We start from the raw sequence: 15460 nt of genomic DNA, 5'->3' as shown, positions 1-15460 counted from the left end.
CATGGGTAGCGGGATTCAAAAGGCCGTGAATTCCAACACAGTTGAACTTGTAACTTGTTCTCCAAGGCGATTTATCACTCTAATAATATCGTCATCTTGATGCTCTGTCGGTGTTCTTGCCACTTCTAGCGCACGCTGCTCTGATCTCGTTAACGATGCCCGGCTCTTACTCGACATGAATTCGATTCTCGAGGCTACGCTCAGTGACGCTCTCGATTCGGCTAGCAAGCAAACAAGCTACCTTATCTACAAGTCGGCTTTTTAACGGCTTTTTGGAGGGCGTTACCTATTACTCCGTATAGGACTTGGTTTGCCTTTCCTGCCGTCCACACTAAGTTACTCCCGTGTTGTCGTCGCTGTCAATTCACAGCACACAGCACCCGCCGAAGTACCGCCATCTTACACAACAGCCTCAGTTCTCGTCTTCGCATCTTCAACCAAGTGCCGTAATGGGATATTTGTAAGCGGCACTCCAACTTCAGCTTTCAGCTTTAGCCTTGTCCTGCTCCTCAGTGGAGTCCGGCTCCTACAGCTCCCCGCTCGCCATCGGGGTTTCACCCGGCTTGACAGGCACGAGACAGGTTGATTTGCGTGCTCTTGACTCACCGCAAATAACAGGGGGCGGCTGGGATGCCGAGTTCGTGGAGCCAACGGTATAACTTTATTGTATTGGTCTTGGAGCACGGGACCAAACAAGAATAAAACACTCAGCGCGGCTATCCGTATGTTTGGCGGAACCATTCCACCCGGCTTGCCTGATCGACGACCCCTCTCCGATGCTCGGATGCAAACGAGCTTTTGAGGAGCTAAACTTGGGATGTAACACCGTTAAGGTATGGTAGCTTTCTCCGTGGCGATGTTCACGCCGACGGTCGGCCTGCTTGATGTAGTACTGTGCGAATGACGTAGAATTCTAGTTCCTGGACTGGACAATTATTTGTAGACCAAGGCCCATAACTTCCATAATAATGGCAACTTCACTCACCATGTGGCGCACCCTTGCAATCGTGGAGCCGCTTCACTGGATACTCTTTTATCAGCCTGGGAATAAGTTCGGCATGGAAATTCAATTTCGGCCTGTTTCCTACTATCGACTCCTCTTCGTTCTACATTAATTTCTAAAGAGTTTTTAAATGTATAATACCAACTACTATATACTATCATTATCGCACGGGGTGCGGATTCACACAGTCCACACTGTCAGCCCGCCAGGAACTTCGCGACATCCGTGACTTTCTGAACACCCCTAACACCATACCACAAGTTCTCAAATCCCTCGCGTTGATCCAGTCAGGATACTTTTTGATTTCTTTGGGCTCCGTGCAACCAAGTGCAGGCCTGAGCATTTCGATTATCCAATAACACAACATTTGGTGCATCAAACACGCCTGCAGCTCCGTGAGCGTGGCGAAGTTAGTTTTGGCGACCGTATCCGACTTGCAGTATGGAACAGTGTTCAGTCAGGGATCAGAAAGGACACCGTGCGGTATGAAAACTCAGGGCAGACATGTTGATTGTCTTGCTTTGCTATAAAATACACATTTACACCCTTCTCCTCATCCAGGAGGGAGTCCCATTCAGCCAAATACCCGATTCAGTAACACTAAGTATCAAACAAGAAAATAAAAACAAAAGAACCCAGAAAAACGCCGTGCCCAATGGTATCATCACAGTGGGTGCGAGGCTTGTTCGCCTCTCTTTTCGAAACGCCGCAGTGGAAAAATAAAGCCAGGATATCCCGCCCAGGCAAAAATGAAACTCCAGAAAACTCCAGGAAATCCCGAGCTGAAGAAAACAAACTGAAAAAGAATATACGGCAATAGAATCAAATGAAAGAAGCGCGCGCATGTAAAACAAAGCAAAGAATACAAGAATCATGGCGAAGATGATGTGTTGGAGCTGCTCGAGGCACTGCCACGGCGCTCTACTGTCGAGTTGTCCGTCTCTCGGTCCTTGGTCGGCGTAGTGAGCCGTAGTTTCTCGTCAAGCAACGTGACGAGTCGTTCGGAGTACTGGTCCAATAACCCGCTGAGGACCGTCTCATTCATGGCTTTGCTGCGGATAGCGCGATCACCCAAAGCAGCGGCCGTGAGGCGGAGTTCTTGATCCAGCTCCGTCAAGCATTCAGCCGTGATGGGCTCTGCAGACGAGAGCTTGCGTCTGTAGGCACGCAACGTTCGACATGCTTGCTCTGTAGCCGTGTTCAGCGTGTTTTGTGCTCTCAAGTTTGTCGCGGATGACTTCTTGCGTGCGGTTGCGCCCAGTGCTGGTAGCGATGGGCGACGACTGATACGACCTTTCGGACTGGGTGGCGGACTAGCTCCCTGGCTGACAGAAGGTCTGCGCCTCGATGGGGTGCTTTCGGCAATTGTGCCATTGCCTTGCCCATTCAGAGTACCGGTGGCATTTTTCATATTCAGGCGCGAGCTTCGTCGCGGTAATGTGCGTGGCGGCGACTTTTGTCTGTTGTTGGTCGGAGTTGAGCGCTGAAACTCTGCCAGCTCAGCCCGTGAAAGCACCTTCCTCAATGTAGGTCTGCCGGTGATGCTGCTTTCTTTTGCGGGCGACGGGTCACGGCTCGTTGATTTCGGCGAGCACTCGAAGAAGTCCAGCAGCCAAACCATGATAGTGCCGTCCGATGCGGCACTGACAACTTTCTTCGATCCATCATCGTCCTCCACTATGCACACTCCGTTAATCGCCTCAGTGTGTCCCCACTCACGATCGAGGAAAGACCCTGATCGCGCATCGTACAATCGTATCGACTTGTCGGTATTAGAAGTGCCAATAATAAAGTCGAGATCGCGGGCCGGCCAATTGCCGAGGGTCAAGTCATCCAGCACGGCAGACTCGACGCCGCCCTCATCTATGCACTTGAAGCAAGAGACTTGTCGGCCAGTGAAAAGATCAAACTGGAACACGGATCGGTCTAATAGTGAAACATATATGCTGCGGCGGTCCGGTCCCATGAGTAAGCTGGTGGGAGACGCTTTGAGAGATATAACCTTGGAGGGCAGAGCGGCAATGACGTCAGGCTCGCCATCACGGGTGACAAGATCATGAATCTGCAGAGACCGGTCAAGGGAACAAGTAATGACTTTGTCATCCGAGGGAATCAGAACTTGTACGACTCTCGCATTGAACTCGAGTGTCTGGAAGTGTTCTATCTGCCCATCAGACAACTGGTGGAAAAGCTGCACGGTCCTGTCACGGCCGCAGCTTGCAATTATGAATTTGTTCGGGGTTTCGCAGACGCTAATGCCGACACAGTGCATGGCGTGGGCTTTGGTGTCAAGCAGCAACTCCTTTGTATCAACGTCAAAGATCTTCATTATTCCTAGCCGGTCCCCGACGATGAGTTGCTTGCCGTTGCGTAGTGTTTCAACGCAAGTAACCTGGTTGCTGATGCCCATTTCTGAGTCAATCTCAACCGCGTCGATAGGAACGTCCACCGACAGTTTCTGTCGACCTTCTGTATCCCAGAACGTGACGTTTCCTGATCCCGACCAGGTAATGAATGACGCATTGGGCTTATTAGGGCGGCGGAGCGGATGTACCCCGTTGATGGATTCGCCGTGGCCAGGGATGGGGATGTGGGCAATTGCGTCTTGCTTTTGACCAGGCAAATGATTGCGGGACCAAATGTCAATGGACTGCTTCGAATCAATAGTGACGAGATTGTCATTTAGAAAACCCAGGGCCAGCACTCCTGTTGGTGCAGTCGCCGTGGTCAAGATGCAATCGTCGCCACCACCGTCCATGACCGCTAGAACGTCCAATGTGGCAAAAGAGCCATCTTTTCCCCCAACGTAGGCGACGTCTCCCTTTATGGTAATAGTGGTAATAGCGAAATTCAAAGTGACTGCTTTAACAAGCTTCATTTGTCTGTCGTCGTCGTCCATAATGCAGACGTCCCCAGCCTCGGTGCATACGAGGAGTCGATTTCCATCCACGGCGGCACAGGTAAAAATTGCGTCAAGGAGACCCCCCAGCAAGACATTGCGACCAGGCAGTGTCTTTTGACAAGATGTCGGGGTAGAAGGAGCAGAATCATTAAAGTGCCGACTCTTTGTCGGGGATGAAGACCCGTCCTCGACTCTCCAAATCTTGACATGGCGCACACCAAGCGTGATGAGGTTGCTACCCATCCATGTCATGTGTCGGATATATGAAGTGCATCGATTCTGCTGAAACAGCTTCGTTTGCCCGGTCCGGGGCTCGACCTTCCAGATGTATAGGAAGCCATCATTAGCAGCACCCAATGAGGCAAGATATCGTGAGTCTGCCGACCAAGCCACGGCGTTTACACCAAAGGTATGCTCGCTAATGGAAACGAGTGGTGTGTCAGATGAGGCTTCTTGGAGGTTGAAGATTAGAACTCGAGGCGCATAGCCTGTCTCGCCAACAGCGAGAAACTTGGCATCGCGGCTGAGCGCAACGCAGGTCGCAGCCTTGATCCTTTCTCTGCTAGTCCAAGTTTTGGAGGTGGGGGAATCGGCCCAATCGACCGAACCATATATGGAGTCTCGGTTTGAGGGCGCGACTCTGCCGCGGCTATCGTTCGCCTTAGGAGTAGTCAAGTTAGGCGTGCTCGAAGTATTTTGCAGCGTGTTCGCGGCATTGTAGATGGGGACGGCAGCCGGTCGGGCGCGATAGAAGCGCTGTGTATAGTTTCCATTTTCGACAGTGACGACCACGACAGCACCTCCAGCAACATAGGCAAAGGAAGAATCGAGGGTGTCGAACCCGGTTTGGGAGCGGCAAGTCGTACCGACCACTCTCCGCAAGGAGAGCCAGGATTCCTGGTGGCGACCGCGCATAGGGGATCTCGAGGGACGTCCCAGAAAGGGAGAGTTGGAGGGCGTCAGCTTCAACCGACTGTTGGATGGCGTAACAGCGGCCATTTTGCAGCCATTGACTCGGGGTTTGAGAGGTGTATATGCTAGGGGCGCGTCGTGTACAGGTCGGCGATGGAGGGGGAAATGTCGGGATCGCAGGCAAAAAATAAACAGATAGAAAGGAATGGCGATAAATGAAAAGCTTTGTACAAGCCAATGCCTGGATATAAATAGTACCGAGCGTAGAATATACGATTAAAGAGCTGCAAACGTCGTCAGAATCCGAAGCAGGGTCACTGAGAGCATGAGGGGAGACGGCTTACAGAGGAGAAAGGCGGAGCTCGGAGAGTGGCGAAGGGGTTGGCGAAACCAGCAGCTTAGTGAAGATGGTTTTGAAGAGAACGGTAGAAACGAGCGGCAGGTGTGTGGGAAGAAGTCGACGGCTCAAGCAATCCGCGACGGGACGAAACTTTGTTGTGGCGGGAGAATGGTGTGTGTTGCCCGTTGGACGATTTCGTGCACCCAGAAGCGAAGATTGGGGAACCTTTACTTTGATACGGCCGGGCAACAAGAAAAAAAAATACAGCGCTAGGAAGCTCGTGTGGGGGGGGGCGGCTGGGGGAGAGCTACCTCCACTGAAAGCTTCTATAAATGTCCCCAAGCAGCCACAGACCCTTCTGTATCTCCCCTGAAGTGGCAAGGCAAAGTAAAGTGCATGGATAGCTTTGCGAAAATCCCGTCCTTGGACAAGCAATTGAAAGCCCAGAACGCTCAACGCGTCAGGGCTGCAAAAACTATCAAGGGAACAAGACCGTTCCGCGTGCCCCGTGCTTCGCCTCGGGTCGACGCTGTGGCTGCAGCTAATAAATTAGCGGTTGCCCCCCTGAGCCCGTGCCGCGGGTTACCTCGTCGCCGTCGCCTGATTGGTACAACTGACCTGTACCCCCTTGTTGCCCGGGCACCCAGCCAGCCAACAAGGACGACAGTGTTCCCCGCCTCCACCAGAAAGACGTACATATTGAAGTTATGCCCGTCAACCGTTTCTCTTCTTTTGTGCATACATCAGAGACAGAGACATCACGAACTCATCTTTGTACAACTCGTTCGCAAAGCTCCACTAGATCCCGATCTATCTATTCACGTGCCACCAACTTTTGTGAACCGTCGCATCCAGCCTGTAGAAAGCAGCCAGACCACGCTTCCCCCCTGCCTATTGGTACCATCATCCATGCGCTTGTCACGACAAGTTAAATTGCACCCGCAGGGGAACCCGGCACCCAACGCGATCCGATTCGGTATCGAACAGTTGCAATGGCCGCCCCTAGCGCGGAAACTCGTTCACGTATAATTAGGCACCAGATGAGGATTCGCGTCTGACCCCCGCGCCGTTAACTTCCTCCATGCTTCAAACTATCAATTCGGCGCTGCGCACCTTTGTATCGGTAATTTACAACATCCTTGCGATCCTTGCGCGTTATCCAACCACCTATTGCCTCCCATCGTCAACTAGTCATGCAAGATCGTGCACGAGCCGACAACTTGCGCAGTGTCCATGGTCCAAGTGTACCCAAAAAGCCAACGGGCCGGATTACAAACAAGAATAAGTCACAATGTTGGTTCTAGGCCAGGGTGGCCGGCCTCGGATGGTAAGAAATCAAAGAAATCAACGCTGCTCATTGACTCATTGACTAAAACAAAAAAAACATGGAAGAAGAAATGCGCCTACTAAGAAAAAGATAAACCCCCGACTTACACCGCGACAAGAACACGAGTAGCGGACGGGGCAAAAAATGCAGTAATGTAAGCCTCATATCAGATTCGAACTGATGCTTTTGGAAGAACTGGTTTTAGTCAAAATCCAACGTCGTAACCCCTAGACTAATGAGGCTTGGTATTTCTTATCGCCTCCAGCTCACTAAATTTCCTTATATGGGCCGTATGAGAGAAAGTGGGTCGATTTGCTGGCTGTTGAACGCTGCTTATTAGACTGCCCGGCTGAAGCAAGTAAATGTTCCCCGGCTGGAGCAAGTAAATGTGTTTGATAATCTGACCCTGCTCAAGTCTTTTTTCGATCGCACCGAGCTCTGCAAATTGGCAATCGACGTCTCTACTTCGTCTGTCGCTAACCTAGTTACCACGTATGTACCATGTCCTGCTCCCCCAGCCTCACAGAATACTCTACGGATAAACGCAGATGCTACTTACAGCATTACGTGCTCTGCGCGCAAATGCTAATAAATTGCTTCCCTGGGCATAGCATTGGGCTAAAAACATCATTTGCTATCATCACATTGAGGCTGCCCACTTCGGGCAATTATTCTCGTACAAAAAAAAAGCCAGCCGTTGTTGCTCGTTACATTTCGCTTATTATTACTATTTCATTTTCTTCTTATTCTTCTTTGCTGTTCATTGCCTGTTTGCCTCAACTCTTAGAACAGAGGGCCGCCGAGGCGAACGGCAACAGACTTGGTCTGGAGGTAGTTGTCGAGTGCAGCCTCGCCAAGTTCGCGGCCAATGCCGGACTCCTTGAACCCACCGAAGGGGACTTGCCAGTGAATCATGTTGTACTAGGCGTGGCGCGTTAGTTTTGATCAATAGTGGATCTTTCGAGGATGAAGACGGGGAATAACGGAGACTTACGCAGTTGACCCAGACGGTACCGGCCTTGAGGGCGTTGCTGACGCGGATGCTGGTGTTGAGGTCCTTGGTGTGAATGGCGGCGGCAAGACCGTAGGTGGTCTCGTTGCCAAGCTTGATGGCCTCCTCCTCGGTGGAGAACTTGGAGATGGAGCAGACGGGGCCGAAGATCTCTTCCTGCATAATCTTCATATCGCTGCGGACGTTGGAGAAGATGGTGGGCTTGATGAAGTAGCCCTTGTCGCCGTGGCGCTCACCACCGATCTCGAGGGTGGCACCCTCTTCCTTGCCGGACTTGATGTAGCTCATGATACGGTCGTACTGGAGCTGGCTGACCTGGGGACCCTGGAAGGTCTTGGGGTCAAAGGGGTCACCGACGGCGTTGGCGGCGGCGCGCTTCTTGAAGGCCTCGAGGAACTTGTCGTAGATGCCCTCCTGGACGAAGATGCGGGAACCGGCACAGCAGCACTGACCGTGGTTGAAGTAGATGCCAAAGTTGACCCAAGAGATGGCGGCCTCAATGTCGGCGTCGTTGAAGACAATGTTGGGGGACTTGCCGCCGAGCTCGAGGGTGACCTTCTTGAGGTTGGAAGAAGCGGCAGCCTTGAGGATGGTGCGGCCGACAAGGGTAGAACCAGTGAAGGCGACCTTGTCAATGTCCATGTGGGAGGAGATGGCGGCACCAGCAGTCTTGCCGAAGCCGGAGATGAGGTTGAAGACACCGGCGGGGAACCCAGCCTCCTTGACAAACTTAGCAAAGACGAGGGCAGAGAGGGGAGTCTGCTCGGCCGTCTTCATGACAATGGTGTTGCCAGTAGCCAGGGCAGGGCCAATCTTCCAGGACAGCATGAGGAGAGGGAAGTTCCACGGGATGATCTGACCGCAGACACCAATCTATATGGAGGTTAGCATTGAGGTCGACTGTTTCTTGTTTTTTGAGCTTTCTGTGTACGTACAGGCTCCTTCTTGATGTAGTGGAACATGTCGGGGGCGACATCGGTAGTCTTGCCCTCAATCTTGTCGGCCCAGCCGGCGTAGTAGCGAATGCAGCCAACGACGGCGGCGACATCGCCTTTGGCCATGGTGATGGACTTGCCATTGTCGAGGGACTCGACAGCGGCGAGGATGTCAGTGTTCTTCTCGACAATATCGGCGAGCTTGTTCATGTATCGGCCACGCTGGTGGGGAGTAGTCTCCTTCCAGGTGGTGTTGAAGGCCTTGCGGGCGGCGGCGACGGCGAGGTCGACATCCTTCTCGGTGGCCTCGCAGACGGAGGTGATGACCTCCTCGGTAGAGGGGTTGATGACCTCGAACTTCTTCTTCTCGACACCCTCAACCCACTCGTTGTTGATGAACCTAAAAGGGGGGAAAGAGACATTCTTGTTAGTCAAAGTTATCGCGGGGTGGTGGGGTGGCGTATAAGCAAGCCCAGGCCGGCCATCGGACGGGTCGTGCAGGGGAGGTCAGAGGAAACACAACAACAGTAGAGTAAGGGAAAGCAACAACAGCAAGAGTAACAACTTACAGGCCAATTGGCTGGTCGTATTTGCCAGTGACAGGCGTAGAAAGCTGTACGGTCAGAGTCATGGTGGCGAGCTTTGATGTGTTTGTTGAGTACAACGGGGTATCTAGGTAGAAGATGGAAATAGAAAGGATGGACTGAAGTGGAAATTTTCAGACCAGCAGAGATGGATGAAAGGAAGGAGCAAGAGACCGGACAAGAGGAGAAAAAAATCGGGTGAGGAGCTGGTTAAATATGTGTCTTCCATGGTTGTCGCGTACTAGGTGAAGAGAGTGACGATAAAGCGGGGAGAGGGGGAGGGGTTGGCATTGGCTGGCGCCGAGTCTGCGAAGGACGGCGGCGGGGGGGAAGCTCGAAAGCCGGTCCAGAAGGGTGCATGGGCTGTGGATGTCTGGATGGCGGGGAACGGCAGCAGTAGCAGGGAGGCAAAATAAAAAGGAGGGGTCAGTCAATGAACAGTGTGGCAGCAATTCCAAGTAACATAATGCATTGGCGATGGTTGATTTGTGTGGTGATTTGCTGAGACTTACGTGAGGCCCACTGCTTTCAAGCGATGGTATCCGAAGTGTGGCTGGCACTGGGCCTAGGCGGAGTAGTTGGTGGGTTGCGCATGTAGTATGTATGCAGGTATGTAGGTAGGTACAAAATGAGGGTTGGGACGCCATTTGCTGCAAATCTGTGCAAGCTGACTTGCTCATTATTTTACGGTATCTTTAAGATAAATAGTTTCATGATTTGTGCCATCTTCTTCTCTCTGTGCTTCCAAGGCGCAACCTGCTCAGCGATCCTCGCTCTCCCCCCGCCGGTGGGCGTCCGGGCTCCGGGCGTACGGAACGGACGCAGGCTAGCACCCCAGGCGCCTTCTACCTGCCGGCTCCTACTTCCAATTTGTTTTGGCAACTACTAATGGCTACAGTTTATTAAAGGAAGATCAAGACCCCCGCATGACCTTACTTAACCCTGCAGTGGCAGAGCCTAGATGAACCTACTTACCTGCCTCTCTGCCCAACGGCAACTATAACAGGACTGCCGTCCATCCAGGAAGCTCGGGGATGATTTGATAGCTGTGCCGCGTGGCTGTCCTTGATCTGCATGCCTTGGCCCAAGGGCTTGTTTGATCTTCTTTCCTTTTTCTTTCCTTTTTCTTTCCTTTCTCAGTTCTTTATTACATGGCTTTATTTCTTTTTTGTTCTTTATTCTCCCTCTCCCCACCTCCGATACAAGTCCGCTCCCAATATCCATCCGTATACGCCCTTTTACTCCGTCTGCAGCAGCTCTACTCCGACCAGCCGCCCGGCGCCCATCTGACCAGCCCATGGTTGCCACTAGGTAGTACCAGCCTGCTGCGCTAACAAGTCCAAGCCCAACTTGTCTTATTTCCTTATTACCCCAGTTGTCGAGACTGAAGCTGGAGTCAGCCACGCCTCGCTAGCTAACCCCGCTACTGCGGAAGCTGTCTCTTGCATTACAGGTAACTGCCTAATAACTTACAGTACCTTGTCTGCCCCCTCCAAAAAACCTTCAGGCCAGATTGGCATTGTTGAAACGAGAGTTCTCCAGAGAGCCGAGCAGCCACGTTCCCTGGCTGTTAGTTGGGTGAGAAGCTATGAGTGCCATCACATCTATAATTTGGAATTCACTTCCCTCGTTTTTCTTGAATCCGAGCTGAGAGGGCCGCACTTCAAGAAACTATCAGCAGCTTAGAAATCAACCAGTCTTGATGGTCCTCCACAATAGATTGCTCTCAAGTGTGTGTATCCAGTGTTATCCGATTGCCGCCTTGATTACGAGCTGCCTTCATCCAAGACTTGCAAACGAGATGCCCGTTTCCGTTCCTATGTGCCCCATCTGAAGCTATTATTTTGCGGGCAGCTCTTGCATAGGCCAATCGGCTTCCAGCTGTCAAGGTAATGCCTACTGTCTGTACTGAGCAATTTGCCTGCAAACGCCGCTCTCCAACTTGTAAAACACCGTCCGCTTCTGCCCCGCCGTTTGCACATCTATGCATATATATGTACACCAACCGCCACCAGCTTCAGCTACATCCTATTGCATATCTTATAGCATGACCCAAGTTCCTTCCACTGGTTTCAAAATACCGCACAATAAATGTGGCTAACCTTCTCTGTCTTAACCCGCTACATTTGCCGATTCTCGCTCCGTACTTGTCAAATCATCTTTGTATCCGCCCGTTTTAGAAGCATCACTTTGCTTAACGCCGCCATCTACACGCCGCCATCGGACTTTAGACATCCACGCCGCACCTTTAATCCCATGCCTCCAATCCCATGCCTCTTTTAACAAAAACGGAGCTCCAGGTGATGCAGTGTGTGTATAACAGCCGACGGAGTACTGCAGCTCGTAACAGAAACTTGATTTAGAGACAGGACACACAATGCACAGCCGGCCACCGCGTGGTCCCCTGTCGGCCTTGAGGCCCTTACCGACATCCGTTCCGTTCCTCTTCGTCTTACTCGCAGGACCCTTCTTTCACAAACCTTGCTGCACGCCATCATCAAGCCGTCATCTAGCATTGATAGCAGAAATCATGGTCAATAACATAATCCGCCTTCACAAAATCCACACTTGCGCGCCGGAACTGCCCTGCAAAGTTCCCCGTTCCGACCAGCCCCTGGTTGAGACGACCTGCGATTCCGATTCCATGCCTACTTATTGCCTCTCCTCTGCTCCTCTCCACTCGATCTACCTAGATCAATATTCTTAGCCTCGATGCAACGCGGCACGCACAAGCAGCGGGCCACTGTCCCGCAGCTATGCCACAGCTTGCGCCTTGACCGGCGTGCTCCATTAACCCTAGAGCAAGCCTACCGATAATTCTCTGCATATATTGACATCTGCTAGCCTTTTATCATCCCTTTATTAATCACTTAGTTACTGTCTCAGCCGAGTATGCTCCATCTTAATGCAACTCTGCGACTCCTGGTGCCCAAGGACGTTCCGTACAATGGAGCTGCAATTCGATCAAGGTATTCCATGAAAGCCGGGGTTTCTTGTATCTGGGTTTTAAATCATGGTTTTTATCCAATTTCCTCTTTTCTTTGCTCTGCTTAGGCCAATGACTGTGTCTTCAGTGCTGCAACAGAGCTGTTATTTAGCTCAACCTTTGTTTGGGAAGTGTTCTAGACTTTAGGCTTTCATACGACTACCTGGGAGATAGTAACCGAAGTGTTTTACGAGAAAAGCATGAACCCTCAAAAACAAATACTAGGCAACATCTATACATGATTTCAAGTCACAGTGCCCCAGGGGCAACGGTCTGATTGTACAGGAAGGGCTATAGGGTAGCTAGAACTGTGGTCAGCTCATGTGGGTACCTGGTACCTGTACCCAGAAGTCAGTAGTGGGGGCTCCGCCAAACGCCAGCGACGTCAACTGTCTCCTGTGAGCCTTGTTGCGCTACATCCAACCCAGACACCAAGACTACTAGCTGACCTGTCCGCACTGCGAATCGCCGCTTCAGAGATGCCGCGTCCATTCGATCCATCATTGCGTCTCTAATAAAAAGCCCCTCCTCGCAGGGCAACCGGGCCATATTCGTCGTTCCCTAACTACCGTCGACGCCGCCTGCTAACCATGGCTCCCGACGGTCACAACGGCAGCATTCGCGTATTTGTCCACTGGCGAGACCAAACTGTCTTTGCTGGCGAGGACATCAAGTGCACCATAACCTTCAAGAATGTTGCCAGGGAATCGGATACCGCAAGAGGAAACCAGCCCAATCAAGCCGCCCAGCAGAGACGAAACAATTCGGACCGTCAGCGGCTGCTCTCGAACCTGGCGTCGCCTCTTGGAGCCAACCGCAACGGTAGAGGCAGTTCCATCACAGCGCCTCCCCCTGCTAGCAACGGCAGAGGGCATAGAAGATCTGCATTATCTCTGAGCATACCATCAGCAAGACCTAATTCTCGGTCAGCGGCCGTGCAATGGCCTTCAGGCGCTGGCTCCTTTTCTGAATCCCGACCAGGACACGCTCATAAACGGTCCTTATCTATTGTCTCAATTGGCTCGGGAGGCACCATCGATGACCACACTCAACGAAATGAAATACCGAGTCGGCCTGCTATGCTGCATCGCGGCCATAATCGCGCCTCCAGCCTGCAAATAATGTCTAAAGGAAACCCAGGCGCTGGACCACAGCATTGTGAGTCTTTCCATACTGACGTGCCTTCTGCATGCTAACGAGGACGGCGATTTAGCACCCCGAAATATGACATCTCCCCTATATACTGCCTCATACCCCCCCGATAGATACGGCCAACCGGGCCGCTCCTCCACCGCGCCTTCAACCCCCGGCATTGGGCGACGACGATCGCCCAGAACCTCACCGATGCCCGATTTTCACTTCCCTGCCGGACCTCCAGCCGAGAATCCACAAGAAGAGAACGCTCCCACCGAAAGAAACGGTCTGGCCTTGCGACCAAAAGACTCCGACAAACCTCTCACCCCCGCAGCCCGTATCCTATCGAGCAACAGCATGGCCAGCGCGACGCCACGAAGCAGCGGCGAATTTTATGCGATAAGCAACCATTCTTCCGAAACACTTGCTTCCGAATACCCTGCTGTGAGGAGCACTGTCCGACCACCATACCTGCGAGGGAACTCGGGCTTGCCTTCTTCGCAAAGCAAGGTGCCGGAATCCATCATGATGGGCTATGCCCAGGTACATGGCTCTTTCCTGCTCGATGGATCCCTAGTCAGCCTCGGCCAGTTCGACGAAGTCAAGAAAAGAGGCGTCGTCGGCGGGAGAGGTGGGGGCGTCGTTGGCCTTGATCAAAATAGGAGAGACAGCGGTCTCTTGCGCGGCTTTGGCTGGGGGGCTATCAGCAACTCTCTCGGTGATTTCTTGGGAGGAAACGAGCTGAGCACGATGAAGGAGATGCGAGGTGCGGCGAACTCCAAGGCGGTCCCGCTGCTGAGCACTCCCCAGTCCATCTTGTTCGTCGACATGCAACTTTTGCCCGGCGAGAGCCGCTCTTTCGAATATACACTTCGTCTACCTCGAGGTCTGCCACCAACGCACAAGGGAAAGGCCCTAAAAATATCATACAGCTTGGTCATTGGAACACAAAGAGCTGGAGGAGCCCGGGAGCAGCAGGTTCGTTCCGTCGAGATTCCTTTCAGGGTGCTTGGCAGCGTCAACAGCTATGGTGAAATTCTTGGCCACGACTTAATGAGCCCGTACATACTATTGAAAGATGAGGCCTTAGTAAAAGCTGTCACGAAGCGCAAGCATGGTAGCAAAGGCCGCATACATGTGGAAAGCAAGGGAAACATGAGCGAGTTCTTGGCATACGTCGACGAGCTTGTGACGCAAACAAGGGATGACAGGCCTAGTACGTTACTCTCACCAACAGACGGCCTTGATTCACGCCGCCCATCGATGTTTGATGAAGTGAGCTCTACACAAGAGGCCATTCATCTTGCCATCATGAGGAGCAACCTGGCCAGCGAAGGCCAAAGCCAGAACCGATTCGAAATTGCAAGAAATGGCAAGAGGATCGGCGCCGTCATGCTGCCTCGACCGGCATACAGACTCGGCGAGGTTGTGACTATGGTCATAGACTTTACCGAGGCCGAAGTGCCCTGCTACGCCGTCCATGCTACGCTGGAAACGTCGGAGAAAATCGACGCGTCCCTGGCTGTGCGCTCCGATTCAAGCATCCAAAGAGTCACGCGCAAGGTCTACGAGGGATCCTCCGAAACGACCATGTACTCGCGTCGCATTGTATTTACGCCTACGATACCGATATCAGCCACCCCCGAATTCGTCACCAGCGGCGTTAGTTTTGAGTGGAAGATTCGTGTCGAGTTTGTCGTGCCGGCGAAGAGCGGCGAGGAGAAGGAGAGCGCGCCGCCGACTTCTGCGGTGGGTTCTACACTGTTGGAGCAGATATCGAAGGATGACAAAGGCGGTCTTGTGCTTGTGGCTGTGGAAAACTTGGCCTGTGAGAGCTTTGACGTGTCTGTCCCGCTCAAGGTGTACGGTGCTGTAGGCACGGGGCTGGAGAGGCTGGAGCGCGATGAGTCGCTGGAGGGGGGACTTGCTGTTTAATGTGCGTGGCTGTATGTTCTGCCTCTTTTCCCTGGTTGCTTCGAGGCCATTGGATATAAAAACAACATGATTTGTTTGAAAGGAGTTTAGCAAGTTCCTTGTTTCTAGCGGTCCTGGGTATCGTGTTTAGAGCTATTATTAGCGTAAGAAAAGGATTAGAAAGATGGTAATCCGTTACATTTCGGGCGCGAGGCAAATGTATACATTTTGTGGTTATTTTTATACCGTCTATGAGTTTGGGTGCATCATACTGCTGCGATGTGCTGGATAATCAGGCTCTGGTGAACGTTATGTCGACAAGGCTGTCTCAGTTTCGTCACCGCCTGACGGCCAGCCTGCAGGCGAGGAGGGGTTGATAGGTGAGAGCTGACAAGTCTGATCTTTTTTTGG

General features: G+C 52.3%; 3 protein-coding genes across 3 annotated transcripts; 1 reads left to right on the top strand and 2 right to left on the bottom strand.

Moving 5' to 3' along the window:
* Positions 1-1874: 1874 nt before the first annotated feature.
* On the bottom strand, positions 1875-4904 carry ISF_08139 (WD domain containing protein; the record flags this gene model as incomplete). The annotated part of the gene is made up of 1 exon (XM_018851742.1): positions 1875-4904. One exon carries the CDS (start codon positions 4902-4904, stop codon positions 1875-1877), a length of 3030 nt encoding a protein of 1009 aa, XP_018701012.1.
* Positions 4905-7267: 2363 nt separating this feature from the next.
* On the bottom strand, positions 7268-9062 carry ISF_08138 (aldehyde dehydrogenase; the record flags this gene model as incomplete). The annotated part of the gene is made up of 4 exons (XM_018851741.1): positions 7268-7405; positions 7479-8369; positions 8432-8831; positions 9001-9062. 4 exons carry the CDS (start codon positions 9060-9062, stop codon positions 7268-7270), a joined length of 1491 nt encoding a protein of 496 aa, XP_018701011.1.
* Positions 9063-12591: 3529 nt separating this feature from the next.
* ISF_08137 (Rgp1) lies at positions 12592-15070 on the top strand (the record flags this gene model as incomplete). The annotated part of the gene is made up of 2 exons (XM_018851740.1): positions 12592-13159; positions 13215-15070. The coding sequence occupies 2 exons, from the start codon at positions 12592-12594 to the stop codon at positions 15068-15070; spliced, it is 2424 nt and encodes an 807-aa protein (XP_018701010.1).
* Between the last annotated feature and the right edge of the window lie 390 nt (positions 15071-15460).

This window comes from Cordyceps fumosorosea (genome assembly GCF_001636725.1).
Source record: "Cordyceps fumosorosea ARSEF 2679 chromosome Unknown scaffold_27, whole genome shotgun sequence".
NCBI classification, from domain to species: Eukaryota; Fungi; Ascomycota; class Sordariomycetes; order Hypocreales; family Cordycipitaceae; genus Cordyceps; species Cordyceps fumosorosea.
This window is presented reverse-complemented; position numbering and strand designations above follow the sequence as displayed.